Source organism: Lygodium microphyllum, chromosome 26, assembly GCF_053477565.2.
Source record: "Lygodium microphyllum isolate KBCC chromosome 26, Lygodium_microphyllum_v1.1.10, whole genome shotgun sequence".
Taxonomy (NCBI): domain Eukaryota; kingdom Viridiplantae; phylum Streptophyta; class Polypodiopsida; order Schizaeales; family Lygodiaceae; genus Lygodium; species Lygodium microphyllum.
Window position 1 is genome coordinate 37,810,207 of NC_141160.1, and position 24,199 is coordinate 37,834,405.

The window sequence follows — 24,199 nt, forward strand, 5'->3', positions numbered from 1 at the left end:
CTAGCAATATATCATCCACATACAAAACAAGTATGATGGGGCTGCCATCTGTATCCTTTTCATATACCAACAATGATCTGGATGGCTGCGCGTAAACCCATGAGAGAGCATAAAGGTGTCAAACTTTTTGTACCACTGCTGTGGTGCTTGCTTCAGCCCATATAAGTTGTGTTTCATTTTACACACCATCTACTCTTTTCTAGGAACTATAAAACCCTCGGGTTGTTTCATGTAGATTTCCTCATCAATATCACCATGCAAAAAAGTTGTTTTTACGTCCATTTGGTACAACTCTAAGTCCAACACAACAGTGAGAGCAAAAAGAACACGTAGAGTAGTCATCTTCACAACAAATGAGAAGACCTCTTGGAAGTCAATCCCTTCCTTCTATGCATACCCTTTGGCAACCAATCTTGCCTTGTACTTAGGTTTCCCATCAACTGTCTTTACTTTGTAAACCCATTTGTGTGAGAGCAGAGGATCGAGGTACAGCCAGATTCAGTAGACAGTGTGAGAGTGAGAGAGACAGAGTTGAAGCACGACACCCAAGAGAATTGACTGAATGAGTGTAATCTGAAAGTACAAAGTACAACCCTTAAACCTTAGGGTTGTAGGGGGGTGTTCACACCCGACACACACTAACTGCCTAAATGTGTGTAACATAAGCACATAAGTACATACGATAATAAGACCATAAGTCTGGGGGAAAAAACCTCTCCTACCGAGAGTAAAAAGTGCCCCAGTGTCCTACTGATCACCGACACTCCCATATGAGCGTAGGCGTAAGTAAGGCATGAGTAAAATACCCAACAAACCCCCCTGGAGTGAAGAGTGATCAAGAGTACAAGGATCATCTGCCACCAAAGGATATCAAAATTAAAGCATCGCGAAATGCTTCAAATTTGTCACGAGGAAGAGCTTTGGTGAAGATGTCTGCCACATTACTGGTGGTAGGACAATAGACAAGGCTGATATCACCTACATGTAGCCTCTCTCTGACAAAGTGATAGTGAATCTCAATGGGTTTCGTGCGAGCATGAAACACTGGGTTCCCTGCCACTGCAATGGCACTCTGACTGTCAGTGAACAAAGGAGTAGGCTCAGTAACAGATACATCCAAATCAGCTAGCAAGCGTCTAAGCCATACGCATTCAACTGTGGTGGTGAAAGCTGCCTTGTATTCAGCTTCACATGACGATGTGGCAACAGTGGATTGTTTCTTGCTAAGCCAAGAAATGCAAGAAGTGCCAAGAAAGAAACAATTGCCACTAGTAGAGTGACGTGTATCATAATCACCAGCCCAATCAGAATCACTGTAAGCATGTAAATGCAGTGGTCCCCCCTTGGCATAAAGCAACACAAGAGAACGAGTACCCTGCACAAGTAGCGGAAAACACGCTTGACAGCTTGCCAATGTGACATACGTGGCTGATGCATATACCTGCTTAAGGCTGAAACTGCAAACTGTATGTCCGGCCTAGTATTGCATAGATAGATAAGACATCCAACTGCAGGAGCATATGTATGTATATCAAACAAATCACTGTCATCATGTAATGACAATTTCAGTCCAGGTTCCATGGGAGTAGTAACTGGCTTGCAATCCTGTAAGCCAAATTTCTCAAGAAGCTGCCCAATATACCGTGACTGTGATAACCCAATACCTCGAGCATTATGTATGAACTGGATGCCCAAGTAGTAATGCAAAACTCCCAAGTCAGACATGTCAAAAGTTTGCTGCAAATTTTGTTTGAATGCTGAAATCTGATCAGCATGTATTCCAGTGAGCAAAAGGTCATCAACATAAAGACATAAAATCAGCATAGATCCCCCTTCTTTACATACGTAACGAGTAGACTCAGATGAATTGTTTAGAAACCCCTGACCAAGCAAGAAAGCATCTATCTTTTCATACCAAGCTCTAGGAGCTTGTTTTAAACCATATAGTGCCTTTTGGAGCTTGCATACCAAATGTTCTGAGCCTTCAACTGCAAAACCAATGGGCTGCTGTACATAAACTTTCTCCTGAAGTTCCCCATGTAAAAATGCAGTCTTGATATCCAGCTGATGGACTGTCCAACCATAATGTGCAGCCAAAGCAATCATAGACCTAATGGTCGTCATACGGGAAGTAGGAGCAAATGTCTCCTCATAATCAATGCCCTTTTTCTGTGCGTAGCCTTTAGCTACCAGCCGTGCCTTGTATTTATCAATGGATCCATCTGCTTTTCTTTTCAATTTGTAGACCCATTTTGTTCCAATGGCTTTCTTCCCAAATGGCAAGGACACCAAATCCCAAGTTTGATTCTTAGTAATAGAATCTAATTCAGCTTGCATGGCTGCCTTCCAATGCACACTGTGTTGTGCATCCTCATAACATTCAGGCTCTTCATTATCAAAAGTACTTGCTGCCATAATAAACTCCATAGTATGTGCTGAATCATGCAAACGAGCTTGCCTTCTAGTACGACCAGCCATGGGTGCATCCAAAGGACTATCTTGCATAGTCTGCAAATACCATCTAGCATCCTGGATGTGTGCAAGCTCTTGCTGAATTTCTGTTTCAGCATGATGCTGAATATTCTGATCAGCCAATGGCTGAATTTCTGCACTTTCAATAGGAGCAGCTGGCTGAACATTAGGTTCATTTTGTGAACCTCCAGCTGAATCACCAAAAGTAATGGGCAGCAGCCCTTCAAAAACATCACAGGCAGCCTGATATGTGTCCAAACCAGCCAAGGATAATTCTGATTTTTCATCAAAAACAACATCCCTGCAGACAAAAACCTTCTTAGTAACGGGATCATAGAGTCTGTAGCCTTTGCTCTCATTGCTATATCCCATGGGTTTAGGGCGATGCAAAATTGTCTACAGCGCTCAAAGCATTTTCTTAGAATGATCAACTGCCTTTCTCTCAAGGTGGCAGCCCCTAAGTCATCAATAAACACCTTCAACTCTTCAGGGGATATGTCACCGAATGTCTTATCTGCTGTTCGTTTCCACGAACCAGGCACATTGCATAAACCAAAGGCCATCACATGGTACGCAAAAGTACCAAATACAGTAATGAAAGTTGTTTTCAACTTGTCCTCTTCTGCAATTGCCATTTGGTTGTATCCTGCAAAGCAATCCATAAACGAATATATCTCCCTACCCGCTAATTGATCCAAAATCTGGTCAATAAATGGCAACGGGTAGTAGTCCTTAACTATCTGCTTATTCAGCTCCCTAAAATCTACACATAATCGGATTTGATTATTCTTCTTTTTTCTAATCACAACTGGCGAACACCATTCCGTGTGTTGCACAGGAAAAATCAAACCCGCTTCTCGAAGCTTCTGTAACTCTTCAAACAGGCCGTCCCTCAATTCGAAAGGCATACGCCTTACTTTCTGCCATACAGGACGACTGCCCTCCTCCAACGGGATTGTATGAACAGCAAGACTAGGAGGAATGCCTCTCAACTCATCATAACTCCAGGCAAAGATATCACGGAATTCCTGAATCAACTGACAAAAGTACATCAATCACATCAGCCTTGGTAATCTACATATCATGCATGTAACATACAAGGGCATCATAATCAATTGTACATAATACATCAGCCTTTGTATCTGAAAGCTCCTCTATGACTACACTGGAGGCCACATTGGCCTTTTCCTTGCCTTTGGCTGCCTCAGATGCATCTGTCTTATCCTCTTTCTTTTTTTTTCTCCTGCAGTTCTTCTTTCTCTCTTGTTCCTTCTTGTAGTACCTGCAATCCGGCTTCTTGTGGCCCTTTTGACCACACTAATAGCAAGTAATGTCACTCTTTTCCTTTCCTTTTCTCTTGCTTCGATTTCTCTATCTAACATTTGAATTTTTCTTTTCAGCCCTGCCTCTTACATTATCAGCTCAGTCGCTACCTTCTCCACTAGACATACGTCTAATTTCTTCATTCAAGATTGAACCCCTCACACCATCATATGAGAGATTGGGATTATTGCTGAGAGAAACCACCAAGGTCTCCCAAGAATCAGGCAGTGTCATGATTAGAAAAATCGCCCTCAACTTATCATCAAAATCCAAATTTGCATCCTTGAGCTAATTTAAAATGCCAGTAAATGCACTCAAGTGCTCAGTTGCAAGCTTGGACTCATCGGTCACATATTCACCAACTGAAGCGTAAAATGCACCTGATTAATAGGTGTGGTAATCTTGTAGGTAATTTTCAAATTCTCCCATATTGCATAACCTGTATCTAAACCCTTAATGTCTGTCAAAATGTCATCAGTGACACCCATCTTTCTATAAGCCACAGCCTTTTTGTTAACTCTGGCCCAATCTGCATCAAACATTTGTGTAGGTTTATCTTCCTGCAAAGCATCCTCACAATCCTTTAAGAACAATATGCATTGCATATTGTCTTTCCAAAGGTCAAAGCCATGACCATCGAACGGTTTGATTTCCATCAAACTCTTAATGTCTGAACTGGAAGAAGTTGCAGCCATTTTTATCACGAACACAAGAGTAAATGCATTGAACTGCAGAAGCACAAGCTGAACCAGCAAATACACTACTGTTCTTCCTCAAACAGTAATAAATCTCACCTGTTTATACATAAACCAGTCACCACACGAGCAAATAGTGCAGAAATTTACCGAATTCTGTACAAAACCCTAAAATTCCAGGTCCAACAATGCATAAATGTCAGCCAATCTAACCCAGCTAAGCAAAATTTCACCAATGCATAAAAAGCCCCAATTTTTCTGGGTCCGATGTCAGGAAATTTTACTCAAATGAGTAAAATTCCGACAAATTTGACAAAATCCCCAATTTGATTGAGGTCAACAAGCAAATGTCTACAATTTCTGACACGAATGTCACTGCCAAGCACAAGTGGGATCAAATCTAGGAAAAGCCCCAAATTTTTGGGCCAGTTTTGCATAGATTTGAAGACTGTGCTTCCAATGTGCGAACCCCGTTAAGGCAAGGGGTAATTGAAAAGGTTAAAAGAAAATTAAAATTTCTTTTAAAACCTAACTTGGGGGGGGTGTGTGTCGGGGTCCATTGACCCTGCCCCATCACGTCGCTTGTCCATTGACCCTACCCCATTACGTCACTTGGCCACTGGCGTCGCCTGTCATGCGACCACTGCCATCATGTCGTTGTGCCATCACCTAGTCATTGCACCTACTACATGCCCGCCACTGCAGCCTCTCACCACGCAACCCAGTCGCCTACACGTCAACTAATTGCCTACTAGTTGCCACACGCTCAACACCTACCTCAAAACCTGGTCCACACCAACTGCCCAATCACGAGCACCTACCAATCAGTTGCCTACTAAACGCCACGACTCCTGCTCCACCTATTCGCGAGCTAATTGTGTTGTTAGCTACCATTTGGTCTCGAGAAGTGTGCAGAACCTAATGCTCTCATACCAGTTGTTGGAACTCAACTGCAGGAGTGAGTAGCAGCTCGAGGAGTGAGTAGGCAAGTGAGAGTAACTGAGAGAGTGTGAGAGAGAAAGAGAGAGAGAGAGAGAGTATATTAACGTCTCTAAAAGGCCAATGTGGCCTATGAGACCAAAGCAATACATACAATGAAGGTGTGTTTCTCATCTGAAACGAGAAAATATGAAAAACATGCGTACAAGATTGAAAAAATGAAATAGTGTCCTAAAAAAGGGAAACATGTCAATGATCTAAAAGTGAAAGTAGAAAAAGGAAAACTCTCCATCAATGAGATGTTTGTCCTCTAAGGAGGTGTATCTTTGCATGGCTGAGGCGTCTCGGCATCTGTCTCCTGTGGCACTCAATGATGGCTTTAATTTGTATGTGGTATGGATGTCTAGGCCTTCGTCCAGGTGGACGTGGGCACCTAGACCGGCTAAGTGCCGCTGCTCTATCCAAAGGGACACCTACAGAAGCTGAGGTCCAATGATGATGTACTCCTGTAGGCTGTGTGGCAGTAGTAGTGGTATCTTCCATACTCTGTCGTGTATCAGTGAAAAAGTCAGTGGATTTCTCTCTGTCTATGTGAGCCAAGCTGTGGGGGCCTCCTACTCCATAGAATTGTTGCTCTGCGCCTCTGGAGCTCCAAGAGGAAGAATCCCAAGCATCTCCGTCTCAGGGGTCTAAAACCCTCTCGAAACAGACAGTGGTATCTACCTTGTATATCATAAAATACAGTGCATCGGCAGATATAGTGTTCCTTTGTCTTTGGCTCTCTGTTGCATAGTGGGCATATGCGTTCCTCTGTCTATATACCCTCCCATCTGCCTGTCTCAATCCTTAGGTGGTGGGATGAGATGTGGATGTGACCAATAACTGTGCGTAGTCCATGAGGCAGCTGTGTGTCCATGTAATTGGGTTAGGTGATGAAACCATCCTCAGATACCTGAAGGAAGTGGGTTTGGTATATTAACGTCGACATAAGGCCAATGAGACAAAATCCAGAGTACATCCATGTCTAATGTCATCGCATCAGTAAGGTAAAGATAATATTACAAATAAGTGGGTGGCCTATGAAACAATACTGAAAATAACTATATGATGGGACTATACTAGGGTTGAAACATGTGTAGTGTTATTCCATCAATAGAAAAGAAAAGGAAAGGAAAGGAGAACCAGATCTGATAGAACCATGTACAAAAGTGTAGTGGGGACTATGGGTTGTAGGTGATCTCAAGATTTGCACATGATCTCAGCTATGATGCGGTCCTTAGCTACTTCACTGATATGCCTAGTGGTGAGTCTACGGTCTCTCGTGATAATGGCTCTAATCTGACTGTGGTGTAGCCTCCTCAGACGTGGTCCTAGTAGACGGGGTCATCGTGCTCGACGAAGGGAAGTGGCTCTATCCAATGTGACACCACTGTGTGGCCTAGTGGTACCATCCTTGTATGTCATAGTATACTGTGTATCTGTATATGTAGTGCTCCTTCGTCTCAGGCTCTCGACCATAGAGCTGGCAAGTTCTATCCTCTGCTAGGGTATTTGTCCATCTGCCTGTCTCCATTTGAAGTCTATGTGAGGAGGTGCGAATCTGTCCGATAGCAACCCGTAGGCTATGGGAGAGATGAGTGTCCATATATGCTGGCCGAATAGTGAAACCATCATCAGAGAGACATAAGAAATGACTCGTGTAGAACTCCATCCTTGATCCTAGAAGCAGTGGTGGATGGATCCATGTCCTTGCTGTCTCAATCCTCAAGATATCAGCTCTGATCACGTGGTTCAACTCTGATCGGCTGAGAGAAAGTGTAGAGCAGTCAAGGCTATAATCCAAAGGTGGAAGACAGTCAATATCCAAACAATGTAGGCTCATCCAAATAGTCATCTGTGAAAGCCAACAGTTCTTCTCGCCTCCAACTGCTAGTTGTCTAGATGAGGTTAGTGCCAATCTAGAGTATCTATGGCATGGACGTTCCCATAGTCTGTGCCAAAAGGTCACTGCCCTGAAGAGTGCCTTCATAACTATAGGTGTTGCCCCTAGCTCTGCTCTGACAATGGGATGTGGAGTGGAGGCCTTACTCCTAATCATGCGTGCTATAATCATGATCAATGGCCTTTCTACGCTATCCCAACCATCATAATAATCCCTCTCTATTCCAATCTGGTTAGTGAGTGGGCTAAGACACCTGTGGTACAAGCTGCAACCCCAAACCTCTGCTCCATATAGTAATGTAGGTGTGACTAGGGTGTCAAACAACCAGAGTTTGGTGCAAGCCTCCTGGATCTGTATGTGGGCACATTGACTCTCGAGTGCCCCTAGTGCTGCATATCCACGTGCTAGACGTGCCTCTGATGCCCCTCTCAAAGAAAAACGTGGGCCAGAGAAGGTGACTCCCAAATAGACATATTCCCTCACATGCTCCAGTATGTCTCCCCCAAATGTGAACTGGTACATAGATCTAGTCACCCATGCTGCTGAATATTGAAAACCATGGTTTTGGTCTTCCCAAGGTTCACTGTGATGTCTTTATCTCTACAAATATCGGTATCAGCACCCCTGCCAGGCTGGCTCTAGCTCCTCCTCCTCGCTCTATGTAATCAAACACTTCATCTATGTATAGACCAAACAATGTGGGTGAAAGTGGACATCCTTCTTTCACTCCTATGATATTGTCAATCCTCTCTGAAAGCCCCCCAGGTGCTCGTACATGACCTGTCACTATCTCATATAATGCATAGACACCCCATCGTCTACCCTTTGATACTCCAATGTCCTGCAATCGTTGCATGATATGTGTACAAGGCACTTTATCAAAAGCTTTGCAAAAGTCTACAAAGCAACAATAAATCCTCTTGTCTCGAGTTTGACCCTCCTCCATAGTGGCTCTAAGTGTGAGAATATGGTCCAGCGTGGTATATCCTCGTCTGAAACCTGCCTGTCCTTGTGCTCTCTTGCCTTGCATTTCAGCCCACTCACTGAGTTCATGCTCCAAGATAGATCCATATATCTTGGCCAAAGTATGACCGATTATAATAGTTCTGTAGTTGCTAGGAATCAGGGGATTACCATTTTTAAATAGCGGGATTATAGTATTGTCTGACCAACTCATAGGGAAATGTTCACATACTGCTCGGGTTGTGGACATACCGTGGTGGAGGCGTGTTGGAGGAATTTCTAGACCTGTTAGAGGGATTTATGAAACTGGAAGGCCCTTGGGCTGGGTAGGGGCCCTGGTATTGGAGGGATTTTGGAACTGAGAGGCCCTGGCGTTGGATATGATCCCTAGTGTTGAAGGGATTTATGGAACTCAGAGGCCCTGGCGTTGGATATAATCTTTGGTATTGGAGGAATGTTGAGGGACGGGTCCATCTTTGAGATTAAAAATGATGCTAGATGGATCCATCATTTAACTCTCCATGGCTGAGTTCACTTGCGTTGTTCCCAATGAGCTTGTTTATTTACTTTCTAATAATGGCTGTTGCATTCGCCCCTTGGTTGGTTGTGCTTTGTCTGATGGCACATGGCATAGAATGGGGAGGGCATTGCATGGATGATGGAGTCTCTAAAGCTGGTGGCAGGGCATTCAGAGGTACTTGAAAAGAAAAGAAGTGCACTACCCGGGGTGTGTCTGCCTGACCGTGGGGTGCATGGTGCCGATGTGGTGGAATTGGGAGATGGGTCTACCTTGGGCAAGCCCTTGATGGTGTCTGACACTTGAGGACCCACTTGGTGTAGACGGAGGGTGCAGTGCGTGGAGCTTAGAGTGACAAGTCTAACCATAGGCAAGTGGTACCTCCCTAGGTGTGTCCTGCCCTTGTTGTGCCCTGAGCATGTGTCGTGGGGGGTGGGGCTGGGTATGAAAACACTAGGTGCAGTAACTTGTGGCGTGCAAAGTGTTTTTTTTTTTTTTCCCCACGGGGGGTACTCTCAGACTCTACCCTGATCTTCCTCAAACGAGTTGCAATGTGGTCTTAGGGATTTAGTCAAGAAGACGAGGCTCTGCAAGTATTCCTTGATGTTAGCCCTCACATTGAGAGGTGTTGTTGACAAAAAAGGGTGGCTACACCTTGTAAAGTGGCTATCATTCATGTCTTCAAGGATTCTCATGTAAAACGAGAGAAATAAGGTTGCCCTCATCGTATCCATAGCACAGCTATCTATTCCTAGGTTAATGTCAAAAAAGAGGGGGGAGGTGGGCTTCCTCAACTATTGGCTTTTGTTTAAGCAGAAACCTAATGATCCTCAGGTAATTACAAGTGGTTATGAAGGCTGGGTCCGGGCAGGAAGAGAAATCCTCGAGGAAGAAGTTAATAGAAGGGCGCAAGTCCCCTACTCTAAAGGTCATACATTCCCTCAGAGTTGTTGCATTGACATTGTAGATCTTCAAAAAGTCATACCTGCCATGCACCCCCCTATCGTAATCCACTCCGTGTCCGTGAGGGTAGGGCATGTAGGCAGGATCATTCCATTCTTCCTATAGCGTGCCGCAGAAAGCCATCCATGCATCGAAATTGGTGTCCCAAAACCTCCTCCGCCACTTTGGTTGCACCTCGTAGCCTTGGACAGTTTTGGGAACCTGATAGACCTTGTCATGCCGATAGTCCGTGGGCTCCTGCCTCCATTGGGTGATGATGATGCTCTGCTCCTCGACCCATCGGTTCGCTAGGGTACTGCCCAAATGAATGATTCCTTTCACTACTTCCAAGGGTAAGACTCAATTTAAGGTCCGTGGAAAGAGGAGGAGAACTTTAAGGGTAGGGATTGGAGCTCTTGTTATTGCCAAATAGTCAACTCCTATAGCCAATTAACAGGGTAGTGATCCTCACGTGGTAGCATGGGCTCGTCAAGAAGCTGTTGTGGCCGTGCTTGCGCCCTTTGTTGGGCTTGCTCCACAAGTTCACGTCTTCTTCTTCTTGCAGCAATAACACGCTCGGAAACTTGGGTACCCTCCCACTCTTCTGGGGGTAGATTAGGTAAGGGCAGACTAGCCTCCCGGATCTGCGGTTCTTCTTCGAATGCTTACTTGAGGTCAAGCTCTTCCTCGATGTCTTGTTCCACAGGGAGTTGGATTGGGGGTGGGTGGGGCTGCTCTTGTTCCTCGAATCCAAGTTCCCAAAGCTCATCGGTGGAGAGGTCCGCTTGTCACAAGTAGTTATGTTGCTGCTCCTTGGTTATGCCCGTGCCAGTTAAAAGTGTACGCTCTTGCAGGCATATCTTAAAGCTCTAGTTGTTCCAGCTTCCTCATTCTCTCCACCGAGTCCTCGCCTTCAACTTGTGTGACATGAAGCATAGTGCTCAAAAACGCTTGCCTCTGCGTGTTGGAGCACGCTTCAGCGGCCTCAGCTCTGGACTCTGTGAGCACCCTCTCACATTCCAATACTGCCAGGTGCTCTGTCAGTCCCTGCACTCTTTCGAGGTTACGTTCCTCCCACTGTTGTGCCTTTTCTTCCATGCCTTCCTTACCCCTCTCCATCTCCTAATACAGCATCATTACCACTTGTTGCTACTCGCTCCAGATTTCCATCATCTGGGTCTTCTCCTTATCCCGACAGTTCAACTGCTCCTCGACCATCCTCCTACCTTGCTCACCCATAGAGTACTATTGATAGGCTTCTGCGATCCATTCTGATAGATCTTCAGTAGTTTGCGTACAACTTTCAAGCTCTGCCTGATGCAGCTTTCTTTCAGTCATGGCCACAGCCATTAGTGCCTCCACCTCCTCCCGGGCGTTCTTCAAGTCGTCTTGTAGGCTTCCTGTAGCTTTGTCACTGGTCTTGTCCCTCATTTCTGACACAGCTTCTATTTCTCTCTCCAGCCTTCCTTGCTCTTCCATTGCCGTCCACAACTGGAATACCAGGGCATCCTCCTATTCTTGGCGTTGTTCTTTTGGTGCCCGATCTCCTTCTTGCGGGATTCCCTGTAGTTCTGCATGCATAGCTTCCACCTGTACCATTTGCTGCTGGAGCTCAACATATTGTTGGATGAGCCACTTGTGGCCCCGCTGCTCCGCCACCAAGTCTTGGGCTTCATCGTCTAGTCTTTGCCTTAGGCGATCTTCATTTTTTTTAGCCTTCTTTTCTTGGGCACTAAGTTGCTCTTTCAAGCTCCGAATTTCTTTCTAATGCTCAGAGGCTTGCCGTGTCATCTCTAGTCATAGAGTTGCCGCAACCTCTCTTTCGGTCTCTACTCCACAGCAACGGCCTTCTTCTCTTCCTTGGCCCTCTCTAGTTGGGCTAGGAGTTTAGCCACATAGGCGTCATAGTCCGTGGCCGGGGGCATCGTTGACAATGCTATGGTGGACACTTCCAACTTTGGCCGCTCTGGGTCCTGCCTAGACTCGGTGTCCGCCACAGACAACCTTTTGGCTCCTGTCCCTGGCGCCATCTCTCGTACTTTTGTGACTAGGAACTGCATCATGGACATGAGTCGAGTGGTGTCCATGGCAGACGCTGGCTCCTCTATGGTGGAGGTGGTGACAGCGGTTTGAGGTGTGAGAGTTGAAGGGAGGGGGTGCAACGAGGCCTTGCCCTTTTCCGCAACGACTGGGGCTACTACAGCGTTGCCGCCTAGTTCGCCTTCGTGCTGTGGGCTCAAGGTGGCCATTCCTCTGGAACCGTAGGCCTCCTCTACTACAAACTTGTGCATGACCTCCACCATGTCTGCATCTTCCTTTCTTTTTAGCTCTTCTACCTCTCTCTTGGCTCTTCTCTAGACTGACTCGGGGATACATAGCACTAGGTGGTTTGGAGAGGATGTGCTCACAGGTGCAATCCCAAGAACCCGGTACCAAGCTATGGCTCTTCGATACACTGGTCAAATCCACACTACTTTATGGAGTACAGATATGGGGGCCTAGTCTTGACCACCATAGCAGATCAGGGCGCACTTATGACGGATGGAGGTCGATGGAGAAACCCCTAGTGTCCATGATATCCAAGATGATCAGATGTAAGGCCTCAGTGCCACATGAGATTATCAAAGCCGAGCTAACAACTAAACCGATTGTGGTAGAGGCCCTTACTCAGTCGGTTGCATACATACATAGCCTATGGGACTTACCCAGACACAAATATGCACGGTTGGCCCTTGAGTCCTCCAAGCAGCTTGCCAGAGAGAGTGATACTCCATGTTGGTATGCACAGATGTCGGCCTGCTTTGAGCTGCATGGCTTTAGCATGGACAAGTTACCCCCTTCCAGTACTCCCTTGATGCAACATCTCTTGATCTGAGCAGGTTAGAGATCTGCAAGATCATCAGGATGGATCTTACCCAGTTAGATATCAGGCAAACATGGTTGATGCCATGGTAGGAACTAGGGACAAAGATGGCTTTCTACCGTGTGCATTTCCTTCATACTACAGATGATGGATTTATTGTTCACCCGAGATACATGGACACCCACCTTTCCCATGGGATCAGATGTACTATTGGCCAGTTGCACACCTCCTCACATCAACTAGAGATTGAGACTGGCAGATATAGATCCATCCCACCAGAGGAGCGCATATGCCAGATATGTCAATTAGAGCAAGAGACAGAGAAGTATTATATTTGCCACTGCCCAACGTATTATGAGGTCCGTGGTCGTTTCCACTGTCTCTTTAGAGACGGAGTTGGACCACTATCCAGAGTCATGGATTTTACCGATCAGCGATGCCTTGGCCTCTTTCTTCTTGAGATACGACGGCTTCGTGACATGCGCCTCAAGAGTACAGCTACCCTAGGTCATCGAGGCCCTTCACAGAGGCAGCTCACAAACTTCTTTGCAAAGGAGACTCAAAAGACTTCAATACAGCTACAGCCACAGTCCACACGAGAGCCTCTCTCACCGCCACAGTCCACACACAGACAAGGAGTACTAATTGATCGAGCCGTTCAGCTTAGCCAATCCAAACGTCCTAGGCCTCGGCACAAACACCGATGACACCTCCATAGGCGGATACAGGGGATTATTGCTCGGGCTAGAGCTAGGTCCTCCATACCCACATGAGACTGTACCATTTGGAGCTCATTGTTACTAGATAGAGCTCTATGTTTTACACACAGCTATAGTTAGTTTCCTTTCTTATTTTTCTTTGTGCTACATACATATTTTTCCCAGACAGTTGTGCCATCATACACATGATTGTAACTCATGGTCTCATAGGTCATTTTAACCTTTTGTAGACGTTAATTTATCACTTCATTTCATTTCATCTTCAGCCCTCTTGAACTCTTTTTGGGCCTTTCTCAACTCGGCCCATTCCTCCCTTGTCATCGTTTCTTTTGTCTCCTTCTTCAACTTTGATGGGGTTCCCTTCGTCTCTGCCTTTGGCTCTCCTTGGCCAGACCGCATCTCCTGCTCTTCCTTATCACTTATAGTCCTTTTGCTTGACTGCACTTGTTCATGGTGAGGCAATCGGTTAGGGGTTTCCCCTACTCCCTCTCCACCTTTCTCTGTGTCCTTCAAGGCCTCCTAGATGATGGTCGTTAGGATCCCACTGAACCTGATGGTGGATGCTTTGGAGGAGGACTTCTTTCGAACTGATCTTGTTGTGGAGGTCGGGGATTCTCCTCCTGCTACCATTCTACCAGTGGTCAAAGCTTTTGTTGAGCTTTCAATAGTTTTGCCCACGAACGCGTTCCAATCTATTTCGTCTGGGAATCCCACTGTGATGCTCTCCAACAACAGCACCCCGATTCTGTTCATAAGGGCATTGTACCTTTGACTAGAAAAGAGAGTATGGACCATCTTTGCCTGCAGCTTGATCTCAGGATTTGGAATATCCGCTAAACTTACCCCATCCACTGTGTGTACCACAGCCTTGTTCATCCCTAGCATGCTATACACGTCCCTTTTTGGGCATCACTTGGTCCTACTAGTTAAGCTTAGGGCCTTCATCACCACCTCAGGGCTCAATTCCACCTCTACTTGGTGGGCTTCTTCCCCTTTCCTAATTGTCACCATGCCACAGTTCCTTTCAGCATTGAAGCCCCTCAAAAATTCTGTGCATTTTTCGTAGTTGACTGCCTGCCTAACCTTTTCTACATACTTCTACACGTTGCACTCGTCCACGAGTCATTTTATGGGTGGCTCTTCCATGATGATGTCCTCTAGGTTCACGGCATGCTTGAATGTGAACTCGCTGTAGCTCTTCATTTCTACCGTCAAGCCATACTTAGCTTGCTCTTCCTCTGTGAACGGAAGCTTGTTGCCTTTATCTTGCCCTGCCATTTTAGGTTCCTGTCATATATCATGGTTCACCATTAGTATTCCTAAGACATTTTCTTGCTGGAAAATAAACAGGAATAGATCATGCTTTTATGGCAAGAAGAACATGCTTTAAGCAACAAAAAGAATTTCCCCTTGAGCTCTTCTATTCATTTCCAAGACCTTATGACACTTTTCCTTGATTTCACCTTTCTTCAACTTTACCTCCTCCCCCCTTGGAAATGAGAAAAATCCTTTCTAGGATTGGACATGGAAGAGGCAAGACATTTAAGCACCGTAGGGTGCTATTTACTTGGGCATCAGCCAATTATAGAAATCAGGGTTGTATTCCAATTGGGCATGACAATCGAGATTACGAGGGCTAATGCATACTTGGGTAATGTAAGTCACGACATCGGTTAAAAAGTCACCCGAGTTTATGCGGCTAGCCACATGTAGCTCTTCTTCCGTAAGGATACGATCAATGTAAGGATGGGCCAAGACCTGGTCGTCTAGGTGTTTGGAGCGAGTGGTATCCTTCTTCCGTAAAGATACGATCAATGTAAGGATGGGCCAAGACCTGGTCGTCTAGGTGTTTGGAGTGAGTGGTGGCCAAGACCCTACAAGGTTGGTGCTACGTAAGCCAAGGTCATACTCAGTTGTCTTGACGGCACGTCGTTGCTCAGCATTAGTCATTATTTGGCAACCTCGCTTCTCCCATTGGAGACGTAGGTTAACCCATTTTTATAGAAACAAGGAGTTAGAGTCAACGAGGCGAGTAAATTTCTCAATCTCAACGGTTGACACAAGCCTTTGGGGCTTGTGGTAGGATGTTATTAATCGTCTAATGAATGCGTGCTCTTTTGAGATTTCACCATTATCGATCAAATCCTTTGAGACTTTGGGGGTGGTTATAAACTCATATTCTTCCCAAGTGCAGGATAAGGAACGAACCTCAGAGGCAAGGGGTTCATCAAGAAAGCCGAGGTCAAGTCTTTTGTAGCTCCTAGCGAACGTGGTAAAGGTGTTATCCAAGAGCTTGATGCAAGTCACCAAGTCATCTCCCGTATTCTCAGCAAGGTCCTTGGCCACCGATAGAAATGAACGTCGCTCGTAGGAAGGCCTAAGACCAATTGGTGGTTGGGGTGGAATTGAGCTAGACAGTAATGGTTCAAGGGGTGGCAAACTAGGTAGTGCTGGATCTAACGATAACTCCCTAGTCCGATCCGTGTGTCCAGCGCTGCTTTGGGGGGTACTGAGGGTGGCTCCAGTGGCATGGACGATGCATCGCTTCACTCTTACGTAGCCACTAGGGTGCCAAGTTCTCTGGACTTAGATGATTCCGAGATATCAAGCTACTGTTTCGGTCGATATATTGGTTGGGGTTTTTTTTACCGCAATTGTCACGGGTTCTATGGGCTTTGCAACTCGGGTTTCCTGGGTGTTCCTTGCCTTAGCAGGAGTGGGGCTTCTTGGAGATGGGGTGGCAGTTGATGGTCGTGGTTGGGCTATGCTTCTAGGATCTCTCGTCTTGGGCACCCATATACCAGTGTTGCCTTGGTAGTATCCTTGGGCTCGCAACAGATCTTTGGGAATCCATCACGGCTTGATTGTGCATCTATGTCGATAGCGTTGGATCGGTCACTTAGGTTTCAAATGATAGTTGTTGGCCCTACGGGACTGTGTTTGCTTGCTATGCGTAGGCCGTTTTTGGTGCCTTGGCACCCATTTTAAGTGTGGGCTCTGGAGCCTTAGGGATGGCCTTAGTTGGCAATGGTTTTGTGGTCAAGGTGGGTTGTGATAGCTCACGACCCCCCCTCCTTTGGCTTAATCCTAGGTGGCTCTATCAGTGGTATACCAGGCTTTGGTGGAGCCTTGCTGCCCTTGCTAGAAGCTGTCACAATTTAAACGTTGCCAATGAAAAGATAAATCCATTGCAGATCATAGTCCACGTTGCAGTGTGCTTGCTTCTTGAAAGTACGTCCTGATAGCGTTTCTTGACCTGCATCCTTCATATTTGGTAATACATAGAAGAACACTGGTAGGCTCTCAGACTCGATAGAGACTGCAATCTTGCACTTCCCTAGGGGTACATATAACTTGCCCCCGAATGGGCTGAGTTTAGTGTTGGTGGGCTGTGACTGTGGTTGACCAATGAGGGTCCAATGAGCGTAGGTCAAGACATTGAAGTCAGCTCCCTCATCAATCAAGACATCAAAAGCATGCGTGTGCCGAGCGGTGGCCGTGATGCATAGGTATGTTGGTGCTACTACCTCTTCATCCTCGTCCTCTAGTTCAGTGATGGTGGATACACGGACATTGACAGGGGCTTCCAACATAGGGGGTTCATGTAGCGGGTGTGTGGGAGGATAGTACTTCTTTATGCGACTGCCATTAAATAAGCCTATGCCCTCACCTTCAGTGTCGTATTCTATGGTGTCTACCTTCTCTCTGGTCTCCTCACTACTGGAGTGGCAGTCCTCGTACTCATCATCAAAATTGGCTTCTCATGTTTGCTCGTTATCCCCCGGACTCTTGTCTCTGGTATGTCATTCATCGGTAATTAAGGCCTAATTGTACATTAAGTTCAGGTCATGCATCTTAGTCCATCTCCACTTAGGAGCATTCAAGAGGTCTCTGAGGGGCTTGAGATTAGCAGTGGATCCCCCGGACTCTCATCTCTGGTATATCCTTCGTCGGTAACTAAGGCCTAATTGTACATTAAGTTCAAGTCATGCACCTTAGTCCATCTCCACTTAGGAGGTCTCTGAGGGGTTTGAGATTAGCAGCGGATTGCCAGTCAACTTGCCCACCAAATACTCGAGGGCCTCATACAGTTCTAGCTTGTTGCTAGAAACATGGAAAGGGATAGGTCTAGGTCGGCTGCTTGAGCTTCTGGCCATTGTACAGAGGGTCACTACGAGCTCCCTCCTTGAGACACTTGCGGTTTTTGCAGCCTGTTTGTATGTCTCCTCCTTGTCTAAGAATGGGAGATCGATGGTTGCTAGCACGTGCATCCAATCTCACTCATTGTCAGGGCAAGGATGTATTTGGTCAGGGATCCGCGAGACTTCCTTATGGGTGTGTCACCCCTAAGCATGGCAGAGACGACATCCAGGTCCATAGGGGTTGTCTTCCAAGTGTCCATCTCAACCTTTACCGCTTCTGTTCGATTCCCTAGGAACATTAGACTATTGCCCCAATCTTCAATGACTCGAGCATTCCTCATCCAAGGTCGTCCTAACTGAATGTTGTAGTCCACTCCCTTCATGACAATGAAGTTCACATAAAACTGGACACCCGCGATCTTCACTGGCCAATTTTTTAAGACTCCAAATGGCCTTACTTTCATTCCATTAGCTAGAGTGACGTTGAACCTAGCGGTTTCAACGGGCGGGTTTCCCCAAGCCTGGAGCACAATATGGCTCAACACACTCACTCCCACCCTGGTATCTACGATTCCTTTCCGTGTGGCGTCTCCCAAGACTAGAATAGGCAAAACTGCATGCGTCTCAGTGCCTTCCCAAAAGGTATTAATGTGTAGTGACTTCGACACTAAGTGGAGTGTCAAGCTGGGTATTTGCGTGACTGCATCATGATCCTGCAAGTCAGCCAGTAGCATGCTCCATCGGTTCTTCTATCTAGTGTTTCAATTCCTGCCATAGTGTGGGGCATTGTCTGAGCATGTCTCCTAAACTCAGTGCCACTAGGGTGGTCACTAAGGTCGCGAGGAGGTTGCTAATTGTTTGTCTCTCTCCTAGGTTTGTGCTCCTTGGCCATTGGTTTTGACTGACCAACTGGCCCGTGGCATCTAGACTTGGCCTAGGTGGCACCACCTGTGGCATGGGTGCGTCTCTCGACCTTGGTCATGTAGGTGAGACTGGAGTGCCTACACTAGAGATATCCTCAACCTCGTCCTCTACGATGGGCTCAGCATCCTTCAAGTGCTCTTGGGCTTCTTTTACCCACTCCTTGACCTTGGCTATTGCCTTAAGTTGGCGCCTAGGGTGGGGATACTCCCCTACCTTTGCACTCCCTTTCTCTACCGTCTTTGGAGTGGTAGTTTCTGCCTCTGCATCCGTGACCTTCTCACCGGTTACTAGCGTTGTCGCACCCTCAGTCTTAAGAGTGACCCTTGCGTCAATCTTTCTCCTCCTCTATCAACTCTTTTTTCCTTACTGAGGCTACATCTAAATTGTTGGGCCCTAGCACTAATATATCTGTCTGCTTCGTCTGTGCTCTGGTCATGGCATGCAACGGGATAGGTGTGTCCTCACCCTCGAATGTCTCTACTCCGAACAGCCCCAACGGCATTGAGGGAACGTTTGCCAAGCCAAGGAATGGCTTCCATCTAGGGCAGTCAGCAAAAAGGTGAGTGATGCTGCACTTGACACATCTAAGGTCGGATTTTTCCCTATTCGCTTGTTTTCTCTCTGGACAACGTGATGATATATGGCCCGGGTGACCACAAGTCCAACACGAGATTGGATCTTGGGTCATCACCGATACCGGTCGATAGCCCATCAGGATTGGGTTGCCCTCTTCGTCATACGAGACGTAAGGGCTTATATAGGCTTTGTCTTTGTTAGGCTCCTCCACGTAATGGACTAGAGCATCACTTAGTGGACGGGTCACGTAGGGTCCTGGTGGCCGGGGTATGCCTGTCAGGTTGATCTCCATTTTAGGGATGACGGGCTTTGCAGCTTTCAATGATGGTCTGATCCTCCCCACTACTGCTCTCTTTTATTTCCAGAAACCTTCTGCAATCCAATTTTGCAATTAATATTACTGCGGCTCTTGATTCAGAGTCCTGCCTCTGCTCATAGAAAGACATGGACTTCCATGAGATCTCCTCTGCTGATAGACCACCAAACCAGAACATTCAAACCTCTCAACAAAGCTGCAAACAAGACTTTAAGTCTGAATTTAGCAAAAATTAAGCAATGTTCTCCAAATTTAGCCCTCATTTTCTTCTGTCATTTACTCCTGCAGTTCCCAATGCTATTGCTGCTCACCAGAAAGATTAAATCCTACTAAAAGCATGACATCGAATCTAGAAAAATCCCTGATCTACCCTCAAATGTCTGCAATTCACTGTTGCATATTGACTTTTGTTGCTGCTCTGCAATAAAACATATCCTGTTTCAATCATGACAATCATTTTTCATGAAAAACCCTACAGGCTAACAATCAAATCAGACCATAGACCCGCAACACTCAAAAGTCCCAATCTTCTTCCTTCTAGACTGATAACTGAAATCACATCATAGTTGCATGGAAACGTGTTTCCTAAGGTAGGAAACATACGAAATGGGTAAGAAACGTTTCTTACTTTTTTGAGGCGTTTCTTATACATCAAAAATGGTGAGTGGCTCGAAAGTGGCTTTTTGGCCCAAAAAAGTGTGCCCTATCATGAAAGCATCTTTTCCCTTGTGAAAGCACCTAAAAGTGGCATTTTTTCCCTTGCAATCATGCCTTATACTTGAAACCTTGGGATTCATGAATCATGATAGGCTATAGCCCTTCCAGTCAATCCCTGTGATAGTTTGCACTCTACAGACTTATGAGGATCTTATGATGCTGGTTCCAGCTACAAGATGCAACAGCTCATACCCATTATGCAGCTAATACAAGTACCGCTATAGCCACTCATGAGGATCTACTTGAGAACTCCAACTCGAGCAACGAGAGTGATGAGTTCATTGATAATGAATCGTGATGTTAATAGTTATAAACTGAAATGTGGTTTAGAAATGGTCAATAACGCCTATTTTCTTGAAGATTTGGCATTGTTTGTATGTTTACATTGTATAATTTGATCATTGGTCACGTAGATAATGGATAGGTAGGATTATTTATTTGGGTGTTTCATGTATATGGATTCTATAACTCTATTTTTTTGAGCGTTTCATGTATTCTATAACCCATATTTTTTACTATATAGGTAAGAAACGTTTTTCAGACGTTTCCTAAAAATTAATACTGTAGGAAACTTGTTTGAAACCTGTGTCCTACCTTACCGTTTCCAAAACTCCTAACTACTATGAATCACATGCAAACCGTCATTAACTCCATACAGTGACACAAACTGATGCTTACAACAATCCATACTGCTAACACTAAACCAACAGCCTTCACCACTAACCATCAGTACTCCAACAAGAATAGAAAAGAAGAAGAGGCATCCATTTTCAACTTCAAGACCTGCAGCAACAAGTCCCAAAACTTGCTTGCAGCAGAAAAAGTCCATTTCTCAACAGTGAATCAAGTCTCTAAAAGCCTGTAACACTGTCCATCTACTTCATGGCAGCACAAAGGCCCAAGCTCTTACATCTTCTATTCACTCTCTTGCAAGTCCACAGGATTCCATCTCACGGTCCTCCTTTTGCTAACTGACAATTATTCTTTCAATTCCCTATGAGGCTCTCACTTTTCCTTCCTTCAAGAAAAGAAATGCACCATGTGGACAGCATGCATGTGGATGGCCCTCCTCCTTTTTTCAACTCTCAAGGTTCTTCAACTCCATGACCTCTGACCCCATTCATTTATTCACTTTCTGCTTGGGAACACTTCAAAAACCCAAACAAAAGCTCAAGCTGATTGGGGGAATGGAGGAGCTAGAAGCAGCCTGGGCAAGGAATCAGAAAAAGGCTGCTACAGTTGAGGAAGAGGCTGAGGAAGCATCCATCTGGATAGGCTGTCCTGGATGGAAATTCATGTACACAAGATCCTACAAGCCCAACACTAACACAGCTACAAATCTGAACTATCCCCATTGGTGGTTGCAAATGCCAAATATTTTACCATCAAGCCATCAGACCATGCAAGGATCAGTCGTAGTCCACTATAACATACATAGATTTCACATTGCTTGTTTCAACTAACAAGTTTCCTTCAACCTTTACCTGAAATGCTATTGCACATGTAAAACTTGCATACCTCCTAAACCTTTTGGAATTCAAACATAGATGTGCCTAAAAGAACTCTATAGATAAACTTGACACCAACAAGCGAGACAAAATGTATTGTACCTCTGTGTACTTGTTTTTGTGAAGCATGCTTGAGATAATCCAAGAACCAAAGTAGCTCTCCAAGATCCAAGTTGACAACTTCAATGCATAACCAGTGATGTGAGGAGCTAGAAAGTTCAAAACCAAAATATCAATCATTACATAAATGCAATGCCGAATCATGAGGAAGAAAAAACTCATGGATAAACAGATATCACTAACATTTTAGCACATACCAAAAGGAGGAAAAAGTCAAAAAGAGTGCATTTCAAAAGCAGCAGTCTCTTAAACCTTATGGTTGTAAAACCCATGAACACTGAGGGATGTAACTTCATGGAATTTGCTTATTAAGCATATGTAGCATGTACAAAACCCTTGTGTTAGAGGTTGTGTGGCATATTTCAAGAGATCATGGCACATAAGTAAAATCTTTAGGCTTTCTCACAATAAAATTTCTTTTCGAATAAGACTGGCTGACAAATATTCTTCTAATTGCATTACAATCATTTCAAACATCAATAATTTGCATGATTAGACAATTATAAATATGAAAATGTACCTTCGATTCTTTGAGGCTGATAAGATACTTCGCTAGCAATCACCTCCTCAACGGAAGGCATGCATTTTTTACCCATTTCTATAAAATTCAAAAACAAAGCATTGAGTTTGAGAATGGATTACCTATGCAAATTTTAAAAATTGCTTTTATCTCTCTCTTGTTTTAAAGGGAAAAAGAACTTTCCAAAAACACGTCTTTGAGGAAATCAGATACACATTCATTCCAATGCTTCCAATCTCTATTCTTTTAATTAAAAAAGGGGAAAATATCTTTCAAGAGATGTTTTTGTGCAAAACACAAACATATATACTATAATAAAGTTTCTTCCAAAATTAGAGATAAGAGTTTCATACGTCTTGAGCGAGCAGCAAGACCTTATCCAGATAATTGATTATTATGCTCATAGATGATGTCAAAGATGCATGTTTTGGTCTAAATGCATTAGGGATTGCTGTTCAAGCTTGCATTAGGATACCTACTGCAGAAACAAGAGTGTGTTACCAATCAATACAATAGAAGAATACACTTGAGGAGGTTAAGATGAGGAAGTAAGGAAGACAATAAAAAGGACCCTTCGGATAACCTCACGAGGAGGAATCCTCATGATCAACTTAGGCCTTAAGACAGCTTAGTTCGCATGCTACTAAAACTATGAGCGGATGGTATGGGATGCTGACTCTTGATGCTTAGAAGCTCTTTACAAAGCTTGCAGATGAGATGTTTTGGCCTCCAGGAAAATTACATGGCAATAATTCTAAACTCTTGAGTTTGTGTTTGTTTGCTGTCATGTTCACTTTTGCCGGCTGACCCAAGTGGTGTGGGCCTAGTGTTGGTATGAATGTCACTTCTTGATAGAACAGGGTACAATAGCAGAAACTCGGTTGGCCACACATAACTGAGCCGCAAAATGCCCACCACTGTCCCACTATTCCTCTGACTCAGCTGAGCGGGCAAATCGCCAACCACTCTCACTAGGCCACTACCCCTATGAGCCTTGGCGAGCCTTTCCTCACCTATGCACAATTTTCTGCCCCTGACACAATCCCTGCCATCCCAGCTAATGCAATCACCCACTCCTACCAATGCCTATCTTCTAGCCTTTTGTTTTCTCATCTTCATCATCCTTCTCACACTTTCTTTGCCGTCTCCCTTGCTCCCTCTAATGTTCATCATACAACACACTTAACCCAGACTTACATATTCTGTCTCTTCCCCCTTCTTTGTCCTTCCACAGTGATCGTACTAGTTTCTCAACTTCAAAAATGCTCTATTTCCACTTCTTTGTTGGTGGGAATACCCAACCCAAGAGTGATTTTTTCCCATGCATCCAGATGACCACCCGGACCATACAGCCCTCCAGCTTAGGATGCTTGATAGGCCCCACAAGTACCAAGAAAGCCACACCTATCAAGCAAGGTGTCAGCAAACTCTTCGATACAAAGAGGCCTCAAGCCTCCATAGCTAAAGGACCATGGAAGAGAGGAGCTAAGAATGGGTGTCATTTCCCAATTGACACAATGACACACATTACAAGCTAGTTTTAGGAATGAAATTGTGAGAGTCTGCAACAGAATAAGAACACGGACACAAAGAGAAAGGAAGAGAGAGACAATAGGAGAATGAAGAAAGAAATCTGCACTAACTGAAGATGAATGCTGAATACAACAGTGTGGACTGATCAGTCCGCACGAAACCGAAGGCATCAATGAGGGCACCAGATCAGGCTAAGAATGATGATGGAAGCAACACCGGAGACAAAGGAGAATGCCAGAGACGAAGTGTGCTCCTGAAACCTGCAGAACAGAATGATCAGCCAAGCGGAGAGAGGCAGCTATAAATAGCTGAAAAACCCCAAATCTGGCCAGCCTGCATTTGGAGCCAAAAGTCGTCCTGCCAATAAATGCCAACCAACTGCAACAAATGTAGTCCAACTGCACAGAAATACTGCACAAATGCTGATGTGGCTGTACGGATGCTGGTGTGGCGGTCTGCAGTAGTCGC

At 45.2% G+C, this 24,199-nt stretch overlaps 1 protein-coding gene and 1 pseudogene across 4 annotated transcripts in view; one reads left to right on the forward strand and one right to left on the reverse strand.

Annotated features, from left to right (window-relative positions):
• The window catches only part of FAAH (fatty acid amide hydrolase), a 249,441-nt gene that overhangs the window by 193,334 nt on the left and 31,908 nt on the right, over positions 1 to 24,199 (reverse strand). For all 4 annotated transcript variants that reach the window (XM_087667692.1, XM_087667693.1, XM_087667691.1 and 1 more), the window contains 2 exons: positions 22,199 to 22,276; positions 21,661 to 21,767 (listed from right to left, as the gene is read on the reverse strand). In XM_087667692.1, the coding sequence (XP_087523818.1) occupies positions 21,661 to 21,767; positions 22,199 to 22,274 (183 nt within the window). In that variant the 5' untranslated portion in view covers positions 22,275 to 22,276. The remainder of the gene's footprint in view (positions 1 to 21,660; positions 21,768 to 22,198; positions 22,277 to 24,199) is intronic.
• Positions 12,192 to 13,429, forward strand: LOC148013158 (uncharacterized; annotated as a pseudogene).